General features: G+C 34.9%; 4 protein-coding genes across 15 annotated transcripts in view; 1 reads left to right on the top strand and 3 right to left on the bottom strand.

Annotated features, from left to right (window-relative positions):
* Positions 1 to 3,318: 3,318 nt before the first annotated feature.
* Rubicon (rubicon) lies at positions 3,319 to 7,572 on the bottom strand. Of its 2 annotated transcripts, none has more exons than XM_066291556.1 (11): positions 7,388 to 7,569; positions 7,069 to 7,278; positions 6,099 to 7,020; positions 5,425 to 5,835; positions 5,209 to 5,325; positions 4,985 to 5,159; positions 4,556 to 4,735; positions 4,253 to 4,435; positions 4,005 to 4,187; positions 3,793 to 3,949; positions 3,319 to 3,741 (listed from the first exon to the last, which is right to left on the bottom strand). In XM_066291556.1, exons 2-11 carry the CDS (start codon positions 7,261 to 7,263, stop codon positions 3,532 to 3,534), a joined length of 2,733 nt encoding a protein of 910 aa, XP_066147653.1. In that variant the 5' UTR covers positions 7,264 to 7,278; positions 7,388 to 7,569; the 3' UTR covers positions 3,319 to 3,531. The 2 variants fall into 2 exon arrangements, with proteins under 2 accessions (XP_066147653.1, XP_066147654.1); XM_066291557.1 differs by having other exon boundaries at positions 3,602 to 3,741; positions 3,798 to 3,949; positions 7,388 to 7,572.
* A 649-nt stretch (positions 7,573 to 8,221) lies between these two features.
* On the top strand, positions 8,222 to 9,487 carry LOC136344262 (proteasome subunit alpha type-7-1-like). The gene is made up of 4 exons (XM_066291562.1): positions 8,222 to 8,427; positions 8,636 to 8,865; positions 8,919 to 9,148; positions 9,211 to 9,487. The coding sequence occupies exons 1-4, from the start codon at positions 8,326 to 8,328 to the stop codon at positions 9,396 to 9,398; spliced, it is 750 nt and encodes a 249-aa protein (XP_066147659.1). The 5' UTR covers positions 8,222 to 8,325; the 3' UTR covers positions 9,399 to 9,487.
* Positions 9,488 to 10,112: 625 nt separating this feature from the next.
* Positions 10,113 to 14,094, bottom strand: LOC136344261 (protein obstructor-E-like). Its single transcript, XM_066291561.1, has 5 exons — positions 13,785 to 14,094; positions 10,913 to 11,164; positions 10,660 to 10,860; positions 10,408 to 10,603; positions 10,113 to 10,354 (listed from the first exon to the last, which is right to left on the bottom strand). Exons 1-5 carry the CDS (start codon positions 13,888 to 13,890, stop codon positions 10,219 to 10,221), a joined length of 891 nt encoding a protein of 296 aa, XP_066147658.1. The 5' UTR covers positions 13,891 to 14,094; the 3' UTR covers positions 10,113 to 10,218.
* An 863-nt stretch (positions 14,095 to 14,957) lies between these two features.
* The window catches only part of CadN (Cadherin-N), a 267,563-nt gene continuing 264,543 nt past the window's right edge, over positions 14,958 to 17,977 (bottom strand). For all 11 annotated transcript variants that reach the window (XM_066291539.1, XM_066291536.1, XM_066291532.1 and 8 more), the window contains one exon: positions 14,958 to 17,630. In XM_066291539.1, the coding sequence (XP_066147636.1) occupies positions 17,518 to 17,630 (113 nt within the window). In that variant the 3' untranslated portion in view covers positions 14,958 to 17,517. The remainder of the gene's footprint in view (positions 17,631 to 17,977) is intronic.

Below are 17,977 nucleotides of genomic sequence, written 5' to 3'. Positions count from 1 at the left end.
AAGATACTTAGAACCAGATTTGGACGTAGCCAAAGAATAATATCACAACTTCAATTGTTTCAAAGATTTTTTCTTTAGAGTGAATATTGTTTTTTTTGTTTCAGGTTTCTGCTATGTACGCTTCTGCTTTGATCTGAACCTCTAATTTTTTTTTGAACATTTTTTTTTTTATCAATACCGAACTTTCTTGATTCATCTTTCCACTGTATGCACCTGCGCTTCAATTCCAAATCAATTTGAAATTTTCGCTGTTTTAAATATTCTGTCCTCAGGAATTAACATTGAATTTTTTTATTTTTCAGATTACCACTGTGTGCGTCTTCACTTCGAATCCAAATTAATTCGAAACTAGCTGTTTTGAATATGTCGTCTTCAGTACTTAATATTCACAACCTTTTATTTCAAGATTCCACAATGTAAACATCTGCTTTGATTCGCACATAATTTTTTTTTTTTTTTTTAGAAATTAATACCGATTTTTTTGTTTCAGGATTCCAGGATGTAAACATCTGTTCGATTCGCACCTAAAAGTTTTTTTTCTTTAAGCATTAATACCGATTTTTTTTGTTTCAGGATGCCACTTTATACGCCTCTTCTTAGACTTACAGCTAAAATTTTTATTCTTTGGATATTAATACCGATTTTTTTGTTTCAGGATGCCACTCTGTACACCTCTTCTTGGACTTACAACCAAAATTTTTATTCTTTAGATATTAATACCGATTTTTTTGTTTCAGGGTGCCACTCTGTACACCTCTGCTTGAACTTACAACCAAAATTTTTATTCCTGAGATATTAATACCGATTTTTTTGTTTCAGGATGCCACTCTGTACACCTCTGCTTGGACTTACAACCAAAATTTTTAATCTTTAGATATTAATACAGATTTTTTTGTTTCAGGGTGCCACTCTGTACACCTCTGCTTGAACTTACAACCAAAATTTTTATTCTTGAGATATTACTACCGATTTTTTTGTTTCAGGATGCCACTCTGTACACCTCTGCTTGGACTTACAACCAAAATTTTTAATCTTTAGATATTAATACAGATTTTTTTGTTTCAGGGTGCCACTCTGTACACCTCTGCTTGAACTTACAACCAAAATTTTTATTCTTGAGATATTACTACCGATTTTTTTGTTTCAGGGTGCCACTCTGTACACCTCTGCTTGAACTTACAACCAAAATTTTTATTCCTGAGATATTAATACCGATTTTTTTGTTTCAGGATGCCACTCTGTACACCTCTGCTTGAACTTACAACCAAAATTTTTATTCCTGAGATATTAATACCGATTTTTTTGTTTCAGGATGCCACTCTGTACACCTCTGCTTGGACTTACAACCAAAATTTTTAATCTTTAGATATTAATACAGATTTTTTTGTTTCAGGGTGCCACTCTGTACACCTCTGCTTGAACTTACAACCAAAATTTTTATTCTTGAGATATTACTACCGATTTTTTTGTTTCAGGATGCCACTCTGTACACCTCTGCTTGAACTTACAACCAAAATTTTTATTCTTGAGATATTACTACCGATTTTTTTGTTTCAGGATGCCACTCTGTACACCTCTGCTTGGACTTACAACCAAAATTTTTAATCTTTAGATATTAATACAGATTTTTTTGTTTCAGGGTGCCACTCTGTACACCTCTGCTTGAACTTACAACCAAAATTTTTATTCTTGAGATATTACTACCGATTTTTTTGTTTCAGGGTGCCACTCTGTACACCTCTGCTTGAACTTACAACCAAAATTTTTATTCCTGAGATATTACTACCGATTTTTTTGTTTCAGGTTTTCACTTGGTACGGCTCTGCTTCGAGTCGAAATTAATTCGAGACTAATTGTGTTGAAATGTTTTTTTTTTTTAATTAATATTGATTTTATTTCAGGAAATGAATTATTTAAAGAAATTAATGCATGTGTGAAGTACAATCTAATATCGTAATAATTTTTTTTGTGAATAAACTGGATGCCTGTCGCAGAATTTCACACGTGACAATAAAGGTTTGAAGAAAAAGCCACATTGTGGTAGAGAAAATATTAAAGTTGATCGTGCTGGGAGTAATAAAAAAATACAAACTTCTATGTACGAGTCCCGCATCGTTTTCAATGTTTCGATTCATTGACAAAAGACTCCGCTCACGTCAAGACACGCCAGTTTATGTAGTAACTTAGTGTCCTGTAGCAGCCAAATGAAGCAACATTGGATATAGGTAAGTTTGCATTAAACGTCTTAATTTTAGTTAAGGAATTTAGTCAAGCGTTGAATCGTTATTTCCGAGACACCCTGTATATAGCAGTCATTTCGGTAATGTTGGTTCGACTCTAAATTTAAAATTTGTTATGCACAATGCTCTCATGAAGTGTCATCTGAATGACTAAATGAATCACAGTCTTGCCAAAAAGTCCTTTTAATAACGATTCAAAAAGTGTTTCTGCACGTTTCCTTCTCCTACCGCATTGCCAATGTTGCCACGCATTATCGCTAATGCATGTAATTTAAAATTGTATTGTGGTAAATCCCAGTCAACGTGGCAACCGTGCCATTCGCCGTGGAGCGTTATTTTTATTACGTTTTTGCTCATATTTCTGCCGGCATACATAAACACCTTTTTTGGGCACTAAACTGGTACTGCATTTTTGCATGTATATGTCGATATTGTCCAGTTCGTATGAGAGTTAAACTACTACACATTAGTAATATTTAAGAAGATTGTTAGTTATTTATGTATGAAACAGTTTCTCTGAAACTGCGAACTCAGGGTGGTTCCAGCGTGTTTATACCGCCCACAACTATATATTTATGTGTATTGGTTACTTTGCGGAAGTATCTAACTTTAGCCCTATACAGTTCTGACTGAATTAATATCGAGAGTAATTGTATCTAGTGAATTATTGAACAAACTGTATGAATCCTGTTCCTTTTTAAAATAACGGTAGTGGCCATTTTGTTGTGGCTATGTACATCACCACTTTTTGGTAACATACCTGGCTAAATTGTAGTACTAATTATCTTCAAAAAAGAATAGTTCTGTATAGTAAAACTTTCATCCCTGTTCTTTGCGAAAACAATAGTTCTACTCAGGGCCAGCCTTAGCAAGTTTGGCTCCCTAAGTGAAATTTTTTATCGCCCACCGCCCTCCAAGATCGGTACTGGTTCTAGGGAAAACGATCAAATATCCGTTTTGAAAGTGTGCACTTCGCCAACTATTTTAAAAGTTTTAGCAAAACCGGCTAATAATTGCTTCAGGTTAGTTTTTAATGAGAATTGAAGGAATCACAAATGGTAAAATATGTCGATGAATATTTTTACATAATCAAAACGTTATTTTTTATTTAATAAAAATATTTAGAACAATGAAGAACAATGTGGCGATTAAAATTTTATATAAAATAACCTATATTTAATATAAAACAGTGAAAATAAAAATAATATCACTTTGGTCGGTCAAATATTCCGTTACCGTTTAAGGTAAACATTTTCATAAACTATGCAAGTCCCCCGAAATTCAATTCTCGCTAGGATATGCTTGGATCATTATTACTAAGTTCATCTCTCCGCAATTTGCGTTGGCACTTTGGACATTTCATATTTTCTTCCCGTTTCCAACACTTCAGGTGGTAACACGCAGCACAAGTCGTACACCTAATGACAAATTTCATTTGCCATGGAAATATAATTTCACTTGTTTTGCACAGTTCGCAAATGTAACCTCTAGCAAAACAAAGCTGAAACAATTACCATGAATATTTTAATTGTAATTACAGGGATATATGTACTTTACACTCTGAAGTATGGCGAAGGCAAATGTCCACCAAAAACTTAAGTTTTGTTTTCAGTTCCCCATTTTTTATATTGACTAGATCATCTATAGAGTACTCGTCAGGTTTCGAGAAAAAGTAGGCCGGCAAATCTCTGTCCAGTCTTTCTTGTGCTCTAAAATATACGATATTCATTGGAAACTATTAAGTAAAATTTTATATTCGCTTACATTTCCGCATATCGGCACGTGTAAATGTATTCTTTAATATAACACAGCCCTAGGCGGTATTTTCTGATAAATTCTAAGTTTTTAGAAAACTTCTTAATGTCTTTGTTAAGGTCGAAAATTCGGAACAAAGGATCACCGTACATTTGTTCGAGAAGTTTAAAGGAAAATGTTGAGACTGGGTACCTAGTATGCAAAGTCCATTTGTTGTTCATCAAAGTAAATTTTTTTAAAAGTTTGCGAAAACTCACCGTCCAAAATCCCATTTATATAAAATTCGAGCCGGTATCATAGCCACTTGGTTCTTATGGCACCCAGTGCAAAAATACTTTCCTAAATAATTACAATATCGATATTTGGAGGCATATTGAGCGGCCACTGTCATTCCACACCCTGCACATTTATAGTTCTGTTTCTCTATTAACTCCTTCCGCCTGAAATTTGTCGTTTAACAAAAAAATTCTATGCTTTCCGAATAAAAAAGTGAAAAATATGAGTCGATAATCAACGTTAGACCACAATTAAAAATTGTTTTAAGTTTAACATTCACTTACGATGGTGGAGGTAATAGAGTAAGAACAATTTGAGGACGTGGTGGAGCCCAATCTCTAGTGCCGCGCAAAGGAGTGGAAATGCCTTCGTGGCTGTCAGGATCTACCGGAAAGCTCTTTGGAAGTGGTAGCAAAGCCTGAGGAGCTTCCTCCTCGGACACCAACCATTCCAAATCAGAAGCTCTAAAATGAACAAATGTGTTTTGTTTTTTAGTGAAAGTAGAAATATTAAGTAGTTAGTAGATTAATTATCCATTAATTATCGAATAGAGGGGTTATTTTGGAATTGAAGAGTAATAATTATGAATCACGCATAGACTCAAATTCTTAAAATACCCCTAGCATTTGAATGAGAATTTTACGAGAATTGATTTATGAGTTATTAATGATCTAAAATAACCCCGTTATACAGCAGCCAATACCACCACTAACTTTGGTAGATGTTTCTCATTAAATTTGCTAATCAAAGACAAAGCCACTCCTTCAGCACTCAACACGTCCGACGGCGCAACTGCTGCTATAATTTCGGAAGAGCCATCTGGTGCGCCTCTCGGTTTTTTTAGAATGTCTGCATCGGAATAAAGAGACGCCATAGACATTGAAAGACCTGTAATAGAATTTTTAGCCATGTTCGCATGATTAAAAAACCGCAAAACCTTGATTTTCTTTAAGACTATTTGCTTCGTCAATTTCCAAATCGTCTACCTCTTCAGAGCTACTGCAATATGAGGGCGAATCTTCGGGGGTTGAATTAGGACTCACGGTCGTTGTAGCTGAAACAATGTCATGGTACTATCGAAACTGCATTTTTTCAGATATAATAGTACTAATTTGTTTTATTATTTTATAATGTGTGCTTATCAAGAACTTACTATCGGTCCTCCCATCACCCAACAATCCTCCATGCCAACATTTCCATCGGGTCCGCATCATCCTTCCTCTCCTTAATCGAATTCGCTGCTTAAGATTTCTAGATAAATCATTTGCTCTGTCTTCACTATCATCACTATCCGTCATCAATTTGTCGAAATAACCCATGTCTCTATATTGACATTTCAATTTTTCCATCGCTGATATAATGGCTTCAGACACGCTGAAATGTGCGTTTTCCCTATCCAATTCAGCATTGCTACGTGCTAATTTACTGGAAGTGAGGTAAGAAGCGATGCTCTGACCTTTTATTGGTCTGGGAAAGTAATCTTGACCTGTAGACATTGGCTGAATGCTCATTCCTCCGTCTTCAATAAAACTTTTCGGTTGGTGACGGCTATAGTCCTTTTCTCCTAGATGCAATAAGAAAGTGTACACAATAATACTGTGTAGCGGTATATCTTGGAAAATGTATCTGTTTCATATGTAATATTCAAGATTTGCATTTTTAAGAACCACCCTTCTTAAAACCCATACAAATAAATTGTTTCAACTCATTTGTTTTTATATTCTCATTTAGATTAATACTATTTTGTGAAATGTATGCCTGTGTACCTCTTTATGTTTAAATCATTTGCAATATTCATTTATGTTGGTAACTTTATTTCAAACATACCTTGTCTGGGCAAAAAACTATATTCCACCATAGACAATGGACTTTGTGAAAAAAATCTCTTTTTCTTCTCACATTTCTGATCATATGAAGAACTTGGAGATCCATATTCATCCCTGGCTGTAACACCACTGCTCTGGCTGCTACTCAAAGGAGGAGTATATTCAATGATATCACTATTATTAATTATGATGGCTTTAACATCTATTGACTTGGGTTTCAATTTCCCAGTAGATTTTTTAAGACTAGCCCTAGGAATTGTTTGCTTCAGCACTTTATAGTCAACCTCAAGTTGACTTGGGGAAATTTTTCTGCTGTGAACTGGAGTGTTTGGCATAGTTTTACTCTCAAAATGAACCCTTTTTGCTGTTTTAATTGAACTGTCAATCTGCAGTGCTGGTAAACTTGACCAAGGTTTCAGTTTCCCTATTACTGTATTTTTTATCTTCTGCTTTGATTTAGAACTATTATCGGCAACTTCTTGTAAGGCACCAGTCATAATTTTGTTAACAGAGTGTTTGAAGTGACTATCAGGGAGTGAACAGCTCCTACGATGTGTCTTGACAAATTCACCAGAATTTGCGTTTTTTAAAAACAAGCAAGGATTTATTTCAGATAGGTAAGCTGCTCGATTTTTCTCAACAGCTCTTAAACATATCAATGTAGCCTCAGCATATTCTTTTTGGCATAAAAAAGCCCATGGTTCATAGCAGGAATGCAAATGGGATTCATCTATTAGCAGCCAAGAGAGCTTAACAAAGAGAGAATAAGATTCCAAGTTTCGAAAGAGCCAAATGTGTGATTTGTCATTTTTTAGAATAGCTGGTACATGAGAACGGTACTCGCAGTCAAGGGCAAAATATGCATTTGAGGTATCTGGTTGCAGCCATTCAAGCCCTTTGATGAAGTTATAGAAAGTGCCCTCCTATTGAAATATTAATGGATCATTATCAAACTGCCATTGAAACCTTACTTGAGATGTATGTTTGCTTCCATGTTGAAAAATCTTTTCCAGGCACAAGTAAAGTCGATTTAAGCCTCCATAAATAGACCATACATTGGCCACTTGAGCTACCAATAAGCCTTCTACAGTGCTTTTTAACCCATACAAGTATTGTTGATAAATTGCAGGATCATTGGTACTTGTAGAAGAGGAGGGGTGGCTCATGGTAAAACTACAAATCTATTCAACAGTTTTCCTGCAGTACTTTTATTTATTTTAAAGTAGACAAAAATTCCATTAAAATTTGTAATTATAAACAGAAATTTTGAGATAAGTATCTTAAATATACCTTTGGTTTTAGTGCTTTTGGATGAAATTGTTTTTAATTACAGTGTGCGAGTTCCATATATGTAACTTTTATGGATTTCTTTTACATTCCTACTTATTTTAACAAATATTTGAAAAAAATAAAAAAAAAACTTACTTTTAATAATAAAAGAAATTTTAATATATGGATGACTTTGACAGAATATTCCTATGAATTTGTCAATTTGACGTTCGTTTAGTATATCTCGATCACGTCGGTACAAACGCTCTTAGGATTTGTGACAAGTCCTGTACAATGGTCATAGTCATCGGAGCGAAATCAATTTTCAGGATTTTTGTTCGTCTTTTTGCGTTTTTGAAAGGTGAAAATAGTTTTCTGATGATTTCCGTGTTTTTGTGAGTTCTGGTTTCTTTGGAGTATCATTTCTTACCTCGCATACTTCTAGTTGAGATATTAAAACACCCATTAATGTCTTCCCATATGTTTCGGTTTTTTGGCAGGCTATTGGACAATCTTCATAGTTGATTAAAGAACATAATTTCCAATAAATTGTATTGAAAAGTATTTACATTTTTCTTCTTTGAACTGAACGAACAATATATTCATGTGTATGATCTTGATATTTGAGATAGTACTGAAAAAGAAGTACACACAAGGAAATATGAACGATCGATTTTTAATTTCTTTGGTGTTTAATAATTTATTATTGACGATCTGTATTTCTTAAATTCATCTGTCTGTATCTTTAAACCTTAATATTTTCACTATTATTTACGTTCTTGACGTAGTGGTGAACTATTAGTAAAAATTGTTCTTAAGGTCAACTGTCAAAAATATTGACTCCTCAAATGTCCATTTCCTGCAAGTCGCCCTTACGAGCAAAATAGTTTTTGAGGTTAGATTTCGGCTTTTCATTTTCATCTTCGAGAAGTGTAAAGAAATTTTGTATTTAAAAAAAAATGTCTGCAAGATACGATCGTGCAATTACTGTGTTCTCGCCCGATGGACATTTACTTCAAGTGGAATATGCCCAAGAAGCCGTCCGTAAAGGATCTACAGCCGTAAGTTGTATTCTTTGCTTACTGTTTTGTCCTGATTTATCAAATATTTCTATATGTTTATTTTCCTTTATTTCTACCCATTTTCTGTCCTTAGTACTAGCATCGTTTTTGAGTACAACGATATTTTACATACTTCCAATTTTATTGACTGTCATTTCATTTTATTTTTTGACTCCTAAATGTTTTATAAAGTGGTTAATACTTACAGGTTGGAGTTCGAGGAGCCAACACAGTTGTTCTTGGAGTAGAAAAGAAATCGGTAGCAAAACTCCAAGAGGAGCGCACAGTGCGAAAAATATGCCTCTTAGATGACCATGTTGTAATGGCATTTGCAGGATTGACTGCTGATGCCCGAATTCTAATTAATCGTGCTCAAATTGAGTGCCAGAGTCATAAATTGACTGTTGAAGACCCTGTGACATTAGAATACATTACGAGGTTGAATTACTTATATTTCTTATAAATAGAAAAGTTAATCAAATTATCTATAGATACATAGCAAGTCTGAAACAAAAGTACACTCAAAGTAATGGTAGACGGCCTTTTGGGATTTCTTGCCTTATTGGAGGTTTTGATTTTGATGGTAGTCCCCACTTATATCAGACTGAACCTTCAGGTATTTACTATGAGTGGAAAGCAAATGCTACTGGGAGATCAGCAAAAACAGTAAGGGAATTCTTGGAGAAGTATTATACTGCCGATGAAGTGTCTACAGAAAGAGGTAGAACATTTTATGAATTATAGACGTTTGAATAAAAACTACATTTACTTTTTACCTTAAAGGGACCATTAAGTTAGCTATTCGAGCCTTGCTGGAAGTCGTTCAATCAGGACAAAAGAATTTAGAAATTGCAGTAATGCGTCATGGGGAACCTATGGAAATGTTGGATGGTAACACCATTGAGCAGTATGTTACTGAGATTGAAAAAGAAAAAGAGGAAGAAGCTGAGAAGAAGAAAGCAAAGAAATGAGAGGGAGGAATATTATGAAATTCTTATCTTACATTTGGGTTAAGTTATATATCTTTTGCATTAAAATAACTAATTTTTAAACTGATAAATTTTGATTGAGTTTAATTATAGAGTATTATAAAGTTAGTTTATTCCATATGAGGTGAGAGATATACATGTAAGATAAGGTTCAGTTTTTATATAGCAAAGTGATAGGAGCTTCAAACTGAAGTCAAATATCCCAAGTAACTTAACAACATTCAATTTGTAGGTACTTGCAAGGAAGGTTTATTTCAACTAAATTACTTATGGGGAGCGTCCAGATTTCATTCCTTTATGGAATGTCTCAGTTATCACAAGAAATGGACAAGTACATTTTTAACAAACCTGTGGCCGATGTGTGAGTCATTTTATTTCCAAGCCACAGACTGAAATTAAAAAGTTGTTTGAACAGATGACTGCTCATGCCTCTCTTATCTTGGCACGGGAGTTAGTTCAGGATTGGGGTATGCGATATGAATATTTAATAGAACATAAAACATTCCTACATTGGTGGTCCATTTGCTATGGTTCATTAGTACCGTCTCCTAAATCGTTCGGAATAGAAGGTTGCATTTAACTTATGTATTTCTTTAATTTGCTTTTAGAAACCAATGAATACCCTACTAAATAGAATGAAATATTTACTTAGAAAAAAAAAATGTTTGCGTTCAAATTAGTTCAGGTTAGTACGTGAAGGTATTTTTTAATTTTAATTGAATTTCTCCCATTTTGTTATTTTATTCAACATCTCTTTTTAACATTACATTTAAGCACCTATTAACTTAAAGACATTTATTCCTCACTGTTCTTCAGCTACCAAAGGCCTCGGCCTATTCCTCCTCTTTGAGACCTTGGTAACTTTTGGTTTTGGTGTTGTGGGATTCTCCAACTCCTTTATTTGCTCCTCGGTAAGGCGACCTTTGTACCAGTCAGCGCTAAAACAGAGTAAATTAATAAATTTGGAAACCAATGAAATCAAGAAATTCACCATTCAGGTACGTTTCTGGCCCAGTCACATCTCTTTACGTCGTCATCGAATACTTGACCCAATTTGCATCCATTCCTTCGAGGAGTGTTACCATTGATGCAGACATAAAAGAATTGGCAGTCTTCAGGGTCTGCGTATCTTGGATGAGTAGCTCCGATTGATTCGTTTACTTTAGGGCATTCAAATTGAAATACCTCTGCAAAGGTGGTATTTTAACATATTTATTGTGATGGTGAGGTTGGTAACTGATACCTTCAGAGGTGCATCCTTTCCTCTTAGCCTCATCAGGCCATGAGCAAATTCCAGCGTTTTCGTTGTACACAAGTCCATTGGGGCAAATAATCATGTTGAATTTGCCATCCACGCAATAATAGAATTTGTCGCAAATGTTTCTTTCTTCATGAGCAAAATAGCCATTTTTCCTGGGGCAATGTTCTGATGGTTGGGGTTGTTCTGCAAAGGGGACATTTTAGATATGGAATTATGAATTTCATAGATCACTTACGAAGTTTATGTCTTTGACTGCAGTCAATATTGAAAGGCAAGTCACATTTTTCGTATTCGGAGCTATAGTCATTGAAGACCATACCATCAGGACACAATTTTTCGGTGATGACACCATCTAAGCATTGATAGTACTTGTCGCATTGTTCCGCATCCGCAAAGTATCCGTTGGCTTCGGGACATTCATCTGAAGTTAGAGAATCATCTTCTTGTTTCGCGGGTTGTTTTCGGGAAGAAGCAGTAGTGGCTCCTCCTAGGGTAAGAATAATTGTGATAATTAAAGTTTACTAATATCGAGTGGATTGAAGCAGTTGAAATAAGTGATACTGGTAAGTGAGGTGAATCTGTAATTCAAGCAACAGTGCAAATTTTCCCAACTACTCCCGCGATCATTTCAACATTTTAAGGACCTTTGCTTTTACGCCTTTATATATCATAATAGTTTAAAGTAAAATTATCTTCAACGCCTTCAACATTAGACGCAACATTGAGAATAATGTCAAGGAATCGCTTAACAAAATGGCTGGTAGGGGCCGGTGTCTGTCGTGGCTCTATGGTAGAATTTTCAATTAGACCCGTAGTGCAGCTACGTTTTGCTAACTGAAAGTTAAAGGAGCCATGATAAACACCGTAAGAAGGCATTTTCAATCTAACAGACACGTATGTGCGCTAAAGAACACGACACGTTTGAGCTTTCTGTAACTTTCACTGTTCTTCTGTGATGTATATAAGAGAAATAAAGTTCATTGCAGAGCAGCCACCGTAAAAATAGAGCTATGCGACATTTTTTTTACGTAATTCAGGTATATAGAGAAATATTTCACTAGTTGCCACAACAATTTTTACATTTACAATTTGAGTTTGTTCGTCCCGGAACAACAAAATGTTAGCAGACTCCGGCATCCGCCATGACGAATGTGTTAGAGTAGATATTTGCTGATTCAAGCGGTACTGGTTCTGAGTAGTAAATTCATATGTAAATTTTCGAAAACGGTGAAACGATTTTGTAAACTTTTGTAACTTTATTTTTATTGACCGGTTTTTTCTAGTAATTATTTGAGATTTTGTGCCTTGGAGAGGAGCTGAGAACGCTTCACCAGCGTTGACCCATTTACACATTGCAACTGCCCTGTAGATTAGATATGGGGTCCGGAAGTACGTTTCCAGACTTCATAAATCTATAGAATTTGTTGTTTGTCCTGTTTACGTTCCCTCAATTTATTTTAAAATTTATGTAATTTAGAAGATTTCGCATAAATTAGCCTTTATATAGTGTTACAAATTGAAATACGGTATAACATTACAATCCTAGATGTGTGTATAGTGTACCCTAGGATCATTGCTATGGGGGTTGATGACCATTCCAGAGCAGAGGGCTCGAAAATACAGTATATTTGTTGCAAAAACGAGTTGATTTTACGAAACGTACTTTTTTCCTGTTGAAGCCCATTCGGTTACTTCAAAGTTACTTAATTTTTCAGAGCCACAGAGTAATTCAAGCTTTTCTTAAATTACCGAATGTATAATGTCTTCAGAACGACAGATCTTGGAGGCTGTAATTTCTTTATCCATCTAACATTAAGATCTCTAATCAATATGAAAGTGCTGAATTTTTGGGCCACGAAGTTAAAGACATCAAATCTACTGTTTTGCTTGATTCGGGTCAATTCTAGTTTCTTCACAATTGAAGATGGCTATTCCGTGATATTACCGTTACAACTAGATTTATAATAACAAAATTATGCTAAAAATACCCGAATTACCACTGTCAATTGAAAATTAATGATTTTATAATGGGTACTTGTTTTGGTTGAAAGTGAGACCGGTGGCACCAAAGAAATAACCAAGGTCAAAGCCAGATTCATAAACATTTCCCGCTGCGATACATGTATGCAGCTACTAATGAACTAGAATGACTTAAGAAATTTTTTCAAGTAAACCCTTTCAACAAGAATGAATCCGACACTGGTTAATGTAAAGTTTGGGGGGTTTCCATCAATCGAAGTTTACGCAAGCGAATAAGCGACTTTCTACAATCTCAACTTTCCCTAATGAACTGACAAAAAAAATACAAAAATCAATTAAATGTATTGTGTATTGTTGTTAAAAAGGCTTGAAAACTGCGAAACTGGCCTGTGAAATAAGGAAGGATATATTTCAGCATAACTTGGCATATCGGGCAAGAGGTTACGTGTTACAAACTTGCAAAATTCTATTAAGAATTACTAATTATTTATGTATGTGATGAAAGTGCTAAAGGTTTACGCCCACAAAGGTTCGAAACCACGACACAGACGACGATGGAAGAATATTGGAAATTAGATTTTGCCAGTGCATTTTGCATCCTCTGGTTCTAGGCGATTCTAGACCAAAAAGTATAATCTGGAAATTTTATGCGCGACGACTTGCACCCCATTTGCTATGGCAACGTTCGGACGGTTTCATGGGGTGTTAATTGAAAAGAATATGCCAATGGTGGCTTGTTTCGACGAGTAGATAAACGATTGCTTCCTTTCAATCGATTAACTGTCTATTTCCGTATAAAAAGCGCACAAAGGCAGCTTAATAAACTTAGTGCTGATTAGTGATTCGTCACCGTCACTCGGCAAAACGCACCAAGTTGGCATTTAAATTTTAAAAGTAATTACAAAGCACCAAGAAAGTGATCTACTTATTAAACTATAATACTTGGTACTGGACCGCACTGTTCACAATAAGAAATATTCAACAATGCCCCGATAGAAAGGTGTGTAAATATCTGAAGGCGAAGCAAAGAAGTCAAAAGCAGACTTGCAAGCTTTCCTTCTTGCACCTTTACCACTTACATATGTGTACATACATTTTTTTAAATACAAAATCTGTTAAAAACTCACCAATAAGAAGACAAATCCAAACAATACATCGTAACTTGTTCATGATTAAGTTGTAACTGGTGGGCAAACTGAAGTGGCGAGCTGCTATAAAGAAAGAACTTGCCATTCAAGTATGCGGACTGACCTTCGCTGACATATGCACGAAGAAATGAAGAGTCAAAGCGATTCCTCGGTTTCTGAAGCAATTTTCATTCCTTTCTGGGATTTACGCAAGTGTATCTTCTTAGGAAAGTAATTGGTCGTTAGGTGTTTCTACCACTGAGACTTGGCACGAAGTGTTCGGTTTGATAATTTTCTTCAATATGGATTATTGTATAATTAGGTGTGTAGTTTCAGAGGAGACAGATCAGGGTTAACCTGGTATTTAATACATCATGGTCTCTTTTGTGGTAGAGGCAGCTTCCGGCTCTCCAAGGCCTTCGGGTTTGGCTTTTAGTAAAGGTGCGAGGTTCTTAAATATTGTCAAAATGTCAAACCTACTTTAAGTATGTTTATTAGAATTTAAGCGACTCTGCTTTAGTTAATTGTCCGTTAATGTGATCGGATTATGGAGAACAGTGAATAACCTCAGTGACCTTCAAATACAGGAATTTTCGAAAATCACATAGTTAAACTGTTTTGGATATGCACTAAAATATTGTTGAAATCATTGAGGAAATTGAATCTTTATTGGTGTTTTCCGGAACTACCTGAATTGGGTCATTTGGCACTGCACTAAAATTATCAGCAACATTTTTTTCAGATAGTCGTTATATCTATATTTCCCTTTCTTTACTAGAGTGTCTTTTAGATATCAACTTAGATATTAATTCAGATATTCGAGTTGATTCAAAAGCGTTAGAGGGGTGCCTACAGGATTGGTTTGTCAACAATTTCAACTGCTCGGTCCTTCGGTATTTCTTCGCACATCGCTTCGTTTTCAAGTTAAAGCAAATTGACGATAAGACTCTTGATTGATTACTATTAACGGATATTTCTTTAACTTGAATTCATAAAGAAATGTTTTGCAAAAGCCGGTTTCCCGAAAATAACGAGAGTCGCCTCTGGAAACAAAGATCGTCATTTTCGATTCGTCTGTTGTATCCGACTTTGAATCGTGCTTCAAAGGACCCGTCTTTAAGGGGCAAAATAAAGGATTCTTTGTACATAATCAAGAATAAAATACTTCTGAAATTAATTTCTATGTAATTTTATTTAAATAAAAAATTCGAAATAATTTTACATACCACAGATACGTAATATTAATTCACCTAAAGCGAACCCTTAAGAAAATTAAGAATTCGCAAACTAGATTACCACTCAAATTTTACATAATACAACCGGATTAAAATCAAGATTTTAGCGTGATTTCTATTACACTTTAGCAAAAATTTTCACACAACCCAAAAGTTTGTTGCCTATAAAAATTCTTGTTAAACGTTTTCTACATAAGTGGCGTTAATGAATAAAATTGAAATGGGTACTTATTCGAATCATAAGACGAACATTGGAATAAATACATACATAATTTGGTAAATGACAGGATGAATAAAGTGAGTGCAAACATGTATTCATTATTTTAATATTTTTTAGTTTCAGCATTCAGTTTTTGTTACAATTACAAGGTAGTATTGGCACGACGCATCCATCCCTCTCGTTCTTTTTGCTCTATATACATACCTACAAAAATTAACATAATTAGTAAGAAAAAATGAACAACCTTTAAAGAGATCTTTCTGAATAAGATTAGGACTTATTGTCCTGCAATGCGATCTCTCTAAAAATTGAGGACATGCATAGCTTTTACAGATATACCAGTGTCTTTGGAGAAAAGTACATATTAGTTAACTATCCTAGAGCTTTCTCTATGGTAATAATAATATATTCACTTTAAACTTACGTCAAATTTATAACAATATCGCGGTAAAATTGACGTCAGTCTTTCACAAAAATGGACAGAGCAGAGTACAACAATTGGAAGTGTGAAAATAACCCGCACAATATTATTTATATAGAAACAGGTAACACTAATTAAGATTTCTCCTATTTTACTTACTATTATCTTAACTGATCGCGAATCGCTTCGTTCGTTCACACCCCCAATTAAACACGCGCGTGTGAAAAAGTTTAAAATCAATGCCCAATTTCTTCAAAGGTTACTAAGAACTAAGTTACGTACTAAACAATGAGTATTCGACTTAAGCTTAACCTAAGAACAATTTGGCAATATTTTCCGGGAACCTAATTAGTACTTCGTAGGAAGCGTTTCTCGATTTTTCGTCCACAAATGCGGCGCACCTCAGCACATGTACATGAGACCTTTGTTCAGATTAATCTTCATTCGTATTAAGTTATCTTTATATCTTCAAACGAATTTGTCCGGTTAAGCTTGAACCAAAGTATTTGGGAATTTAACAATATATGCTTGAATTATTTAAGAATTATCCCGCTATAGTTATAGTTTTCTGTAAAACGTATGAAGCTATTTTTGAGGTTTTTAATGAATGAAAAATTTCTCCAAGTAAGCCTGAAGTTTCCCGTGTTTCATAATAAAATAAGACTTTTATCACGATAGACCTATCCTCGATTTCCCTTCAGATTGTCACTTTGAGATTCTTAAGAAATCCTTCAAATTATCGTAGAACTTCCTTTGCCATTTGTGGTGGAGGTTTTTCAGATTTTGAGAGACTCATATTAATGACTTTTTCTCATCTCTCTTCTCTGATCGTTATCTCATCGCCCTTGATAAGATCCATCGCCGTCGTGGACGTTATGAACAAATGTCACTGGATCACTGCTTGAAGGGCTAGAAAATATTCCCAATTGCATTTTCACCGGCCGTGAAAGCCTTTACAGTCTGATTAACCTAAGTATGTAATAAGTTAGATTAACACATTATTATGGCAACATACAGTGCTTATTTAAATATAAAAGTTGTGATTTCTGTTTAGATGCTTTTCTAGTCATATATACATTATTTTCGCATGCTTGTAACATACAGGGCTGATTGAAACTAAGCGCGTTCAATTCAACAAACATTCACGGTGATTTTTCTATTAGTACTAGGATAACCTGCATTATACTATTCCCCTAGAAATTAGTGACTTTATCTAAGTGAATGAAATGCTGGCTTATTGAGAGAACGATTATGTTATGGTATTTCAATGAGCTGGGAGGGTCCAAACTCTTCATATTGATCAGAATATATGCGCCTCTGTAGGATAGATGCCTACCCGAAGGGCCTCTTGCAGTGTCAAGTCCAGAATGTCTAGTTTGAAACCATCCTAACGTCGAAATTAATAACCTTGAAAATGCCTTAACTCGTCGGTATAAAACTAAAAAAGTGGCAGTGAGAGATAGTTCAAATTAGCACTGTAAACAAGGGCTTAACAGCTGAAGAAAGTCCCGTATAAGTCCATGGACTGCAGTGCAAAAATGAGCATTAAATTTTGACCACAGCAAAGAATTTAACATTATTTTGAGCATGATGTGTTTACCAAAGTATTGTCAAGGAAGTTTTCCAAACAAAACAAAAAATATTCGTTGTCATAAAATTCCAAACAATCGTTAAATTCTTTATGCACTCAAAATGGAGTACTCAATGATAATGAGCCAAAGTAATCTGAGATTTTGTTGCCAGGAAAATACCATATTTATGAGCCACGCTCCTATATAAAATTAAACCTAAAGTAAGTTTTCCTTAAAGGTAAGTCTTTGGTATGAATGAGGATTCTGTTTTAAGTTAAATAACTGCCTATTCTTCAAGCTCAGTCTCTTCTCCTGGTGCGGCGTACATATCAGCCAATTTATCAAAACGAGGTCCCCACGCATCCAAATACCCGTAGTCCTGTTGTTCGTCATCTGTGCCTGGAAAGGAGGAAGAATTCGAAAATAAATGAAAAAGTATGGTGGGTCTCCCTCTAAGTAAGTCGAGATGATTTCTTTAAACGTCTTCCTATATAGTCCTAATGTCAGTTAACTATACAGAGAAGAGATGATCGTCAATAGGTGCCATTTAAAAGAACGGACAGTGACGGCGGCTGAATTTGGTATATTGCGTGAGTGAGGTGACAACTCTAACAAATGTCAAATTTTAATAGGTAATATGCTGAATTCTTGTGTCAATGTTGACACTTGTCGTGACATTTGTTATATTTCTTACCTCGCTCGTATGTAAAATTTGGCTGCCGCCACTTTCCGTTATTTATACGGGG

The sequence above is a fragment of the Euwallacea fornicatus genome, chromosome 16 (assembly GCF_040115645.1).
Source record: "Euwallacea fornicatus isolate EFF26 chromosome 16, ASM4011564v1, whole genome shotgun sequence".
NCBI lineage: Eukaryota > Metazoa > Arthropoda > Insecta > Coleoptera > Curculionidae > Euwallacea > Euwallacea fornicatus.
Note: the sequence above shows the minus strand (reverse complement) of the source record. Positions and strands in the feature narration are given on the sequence as shown.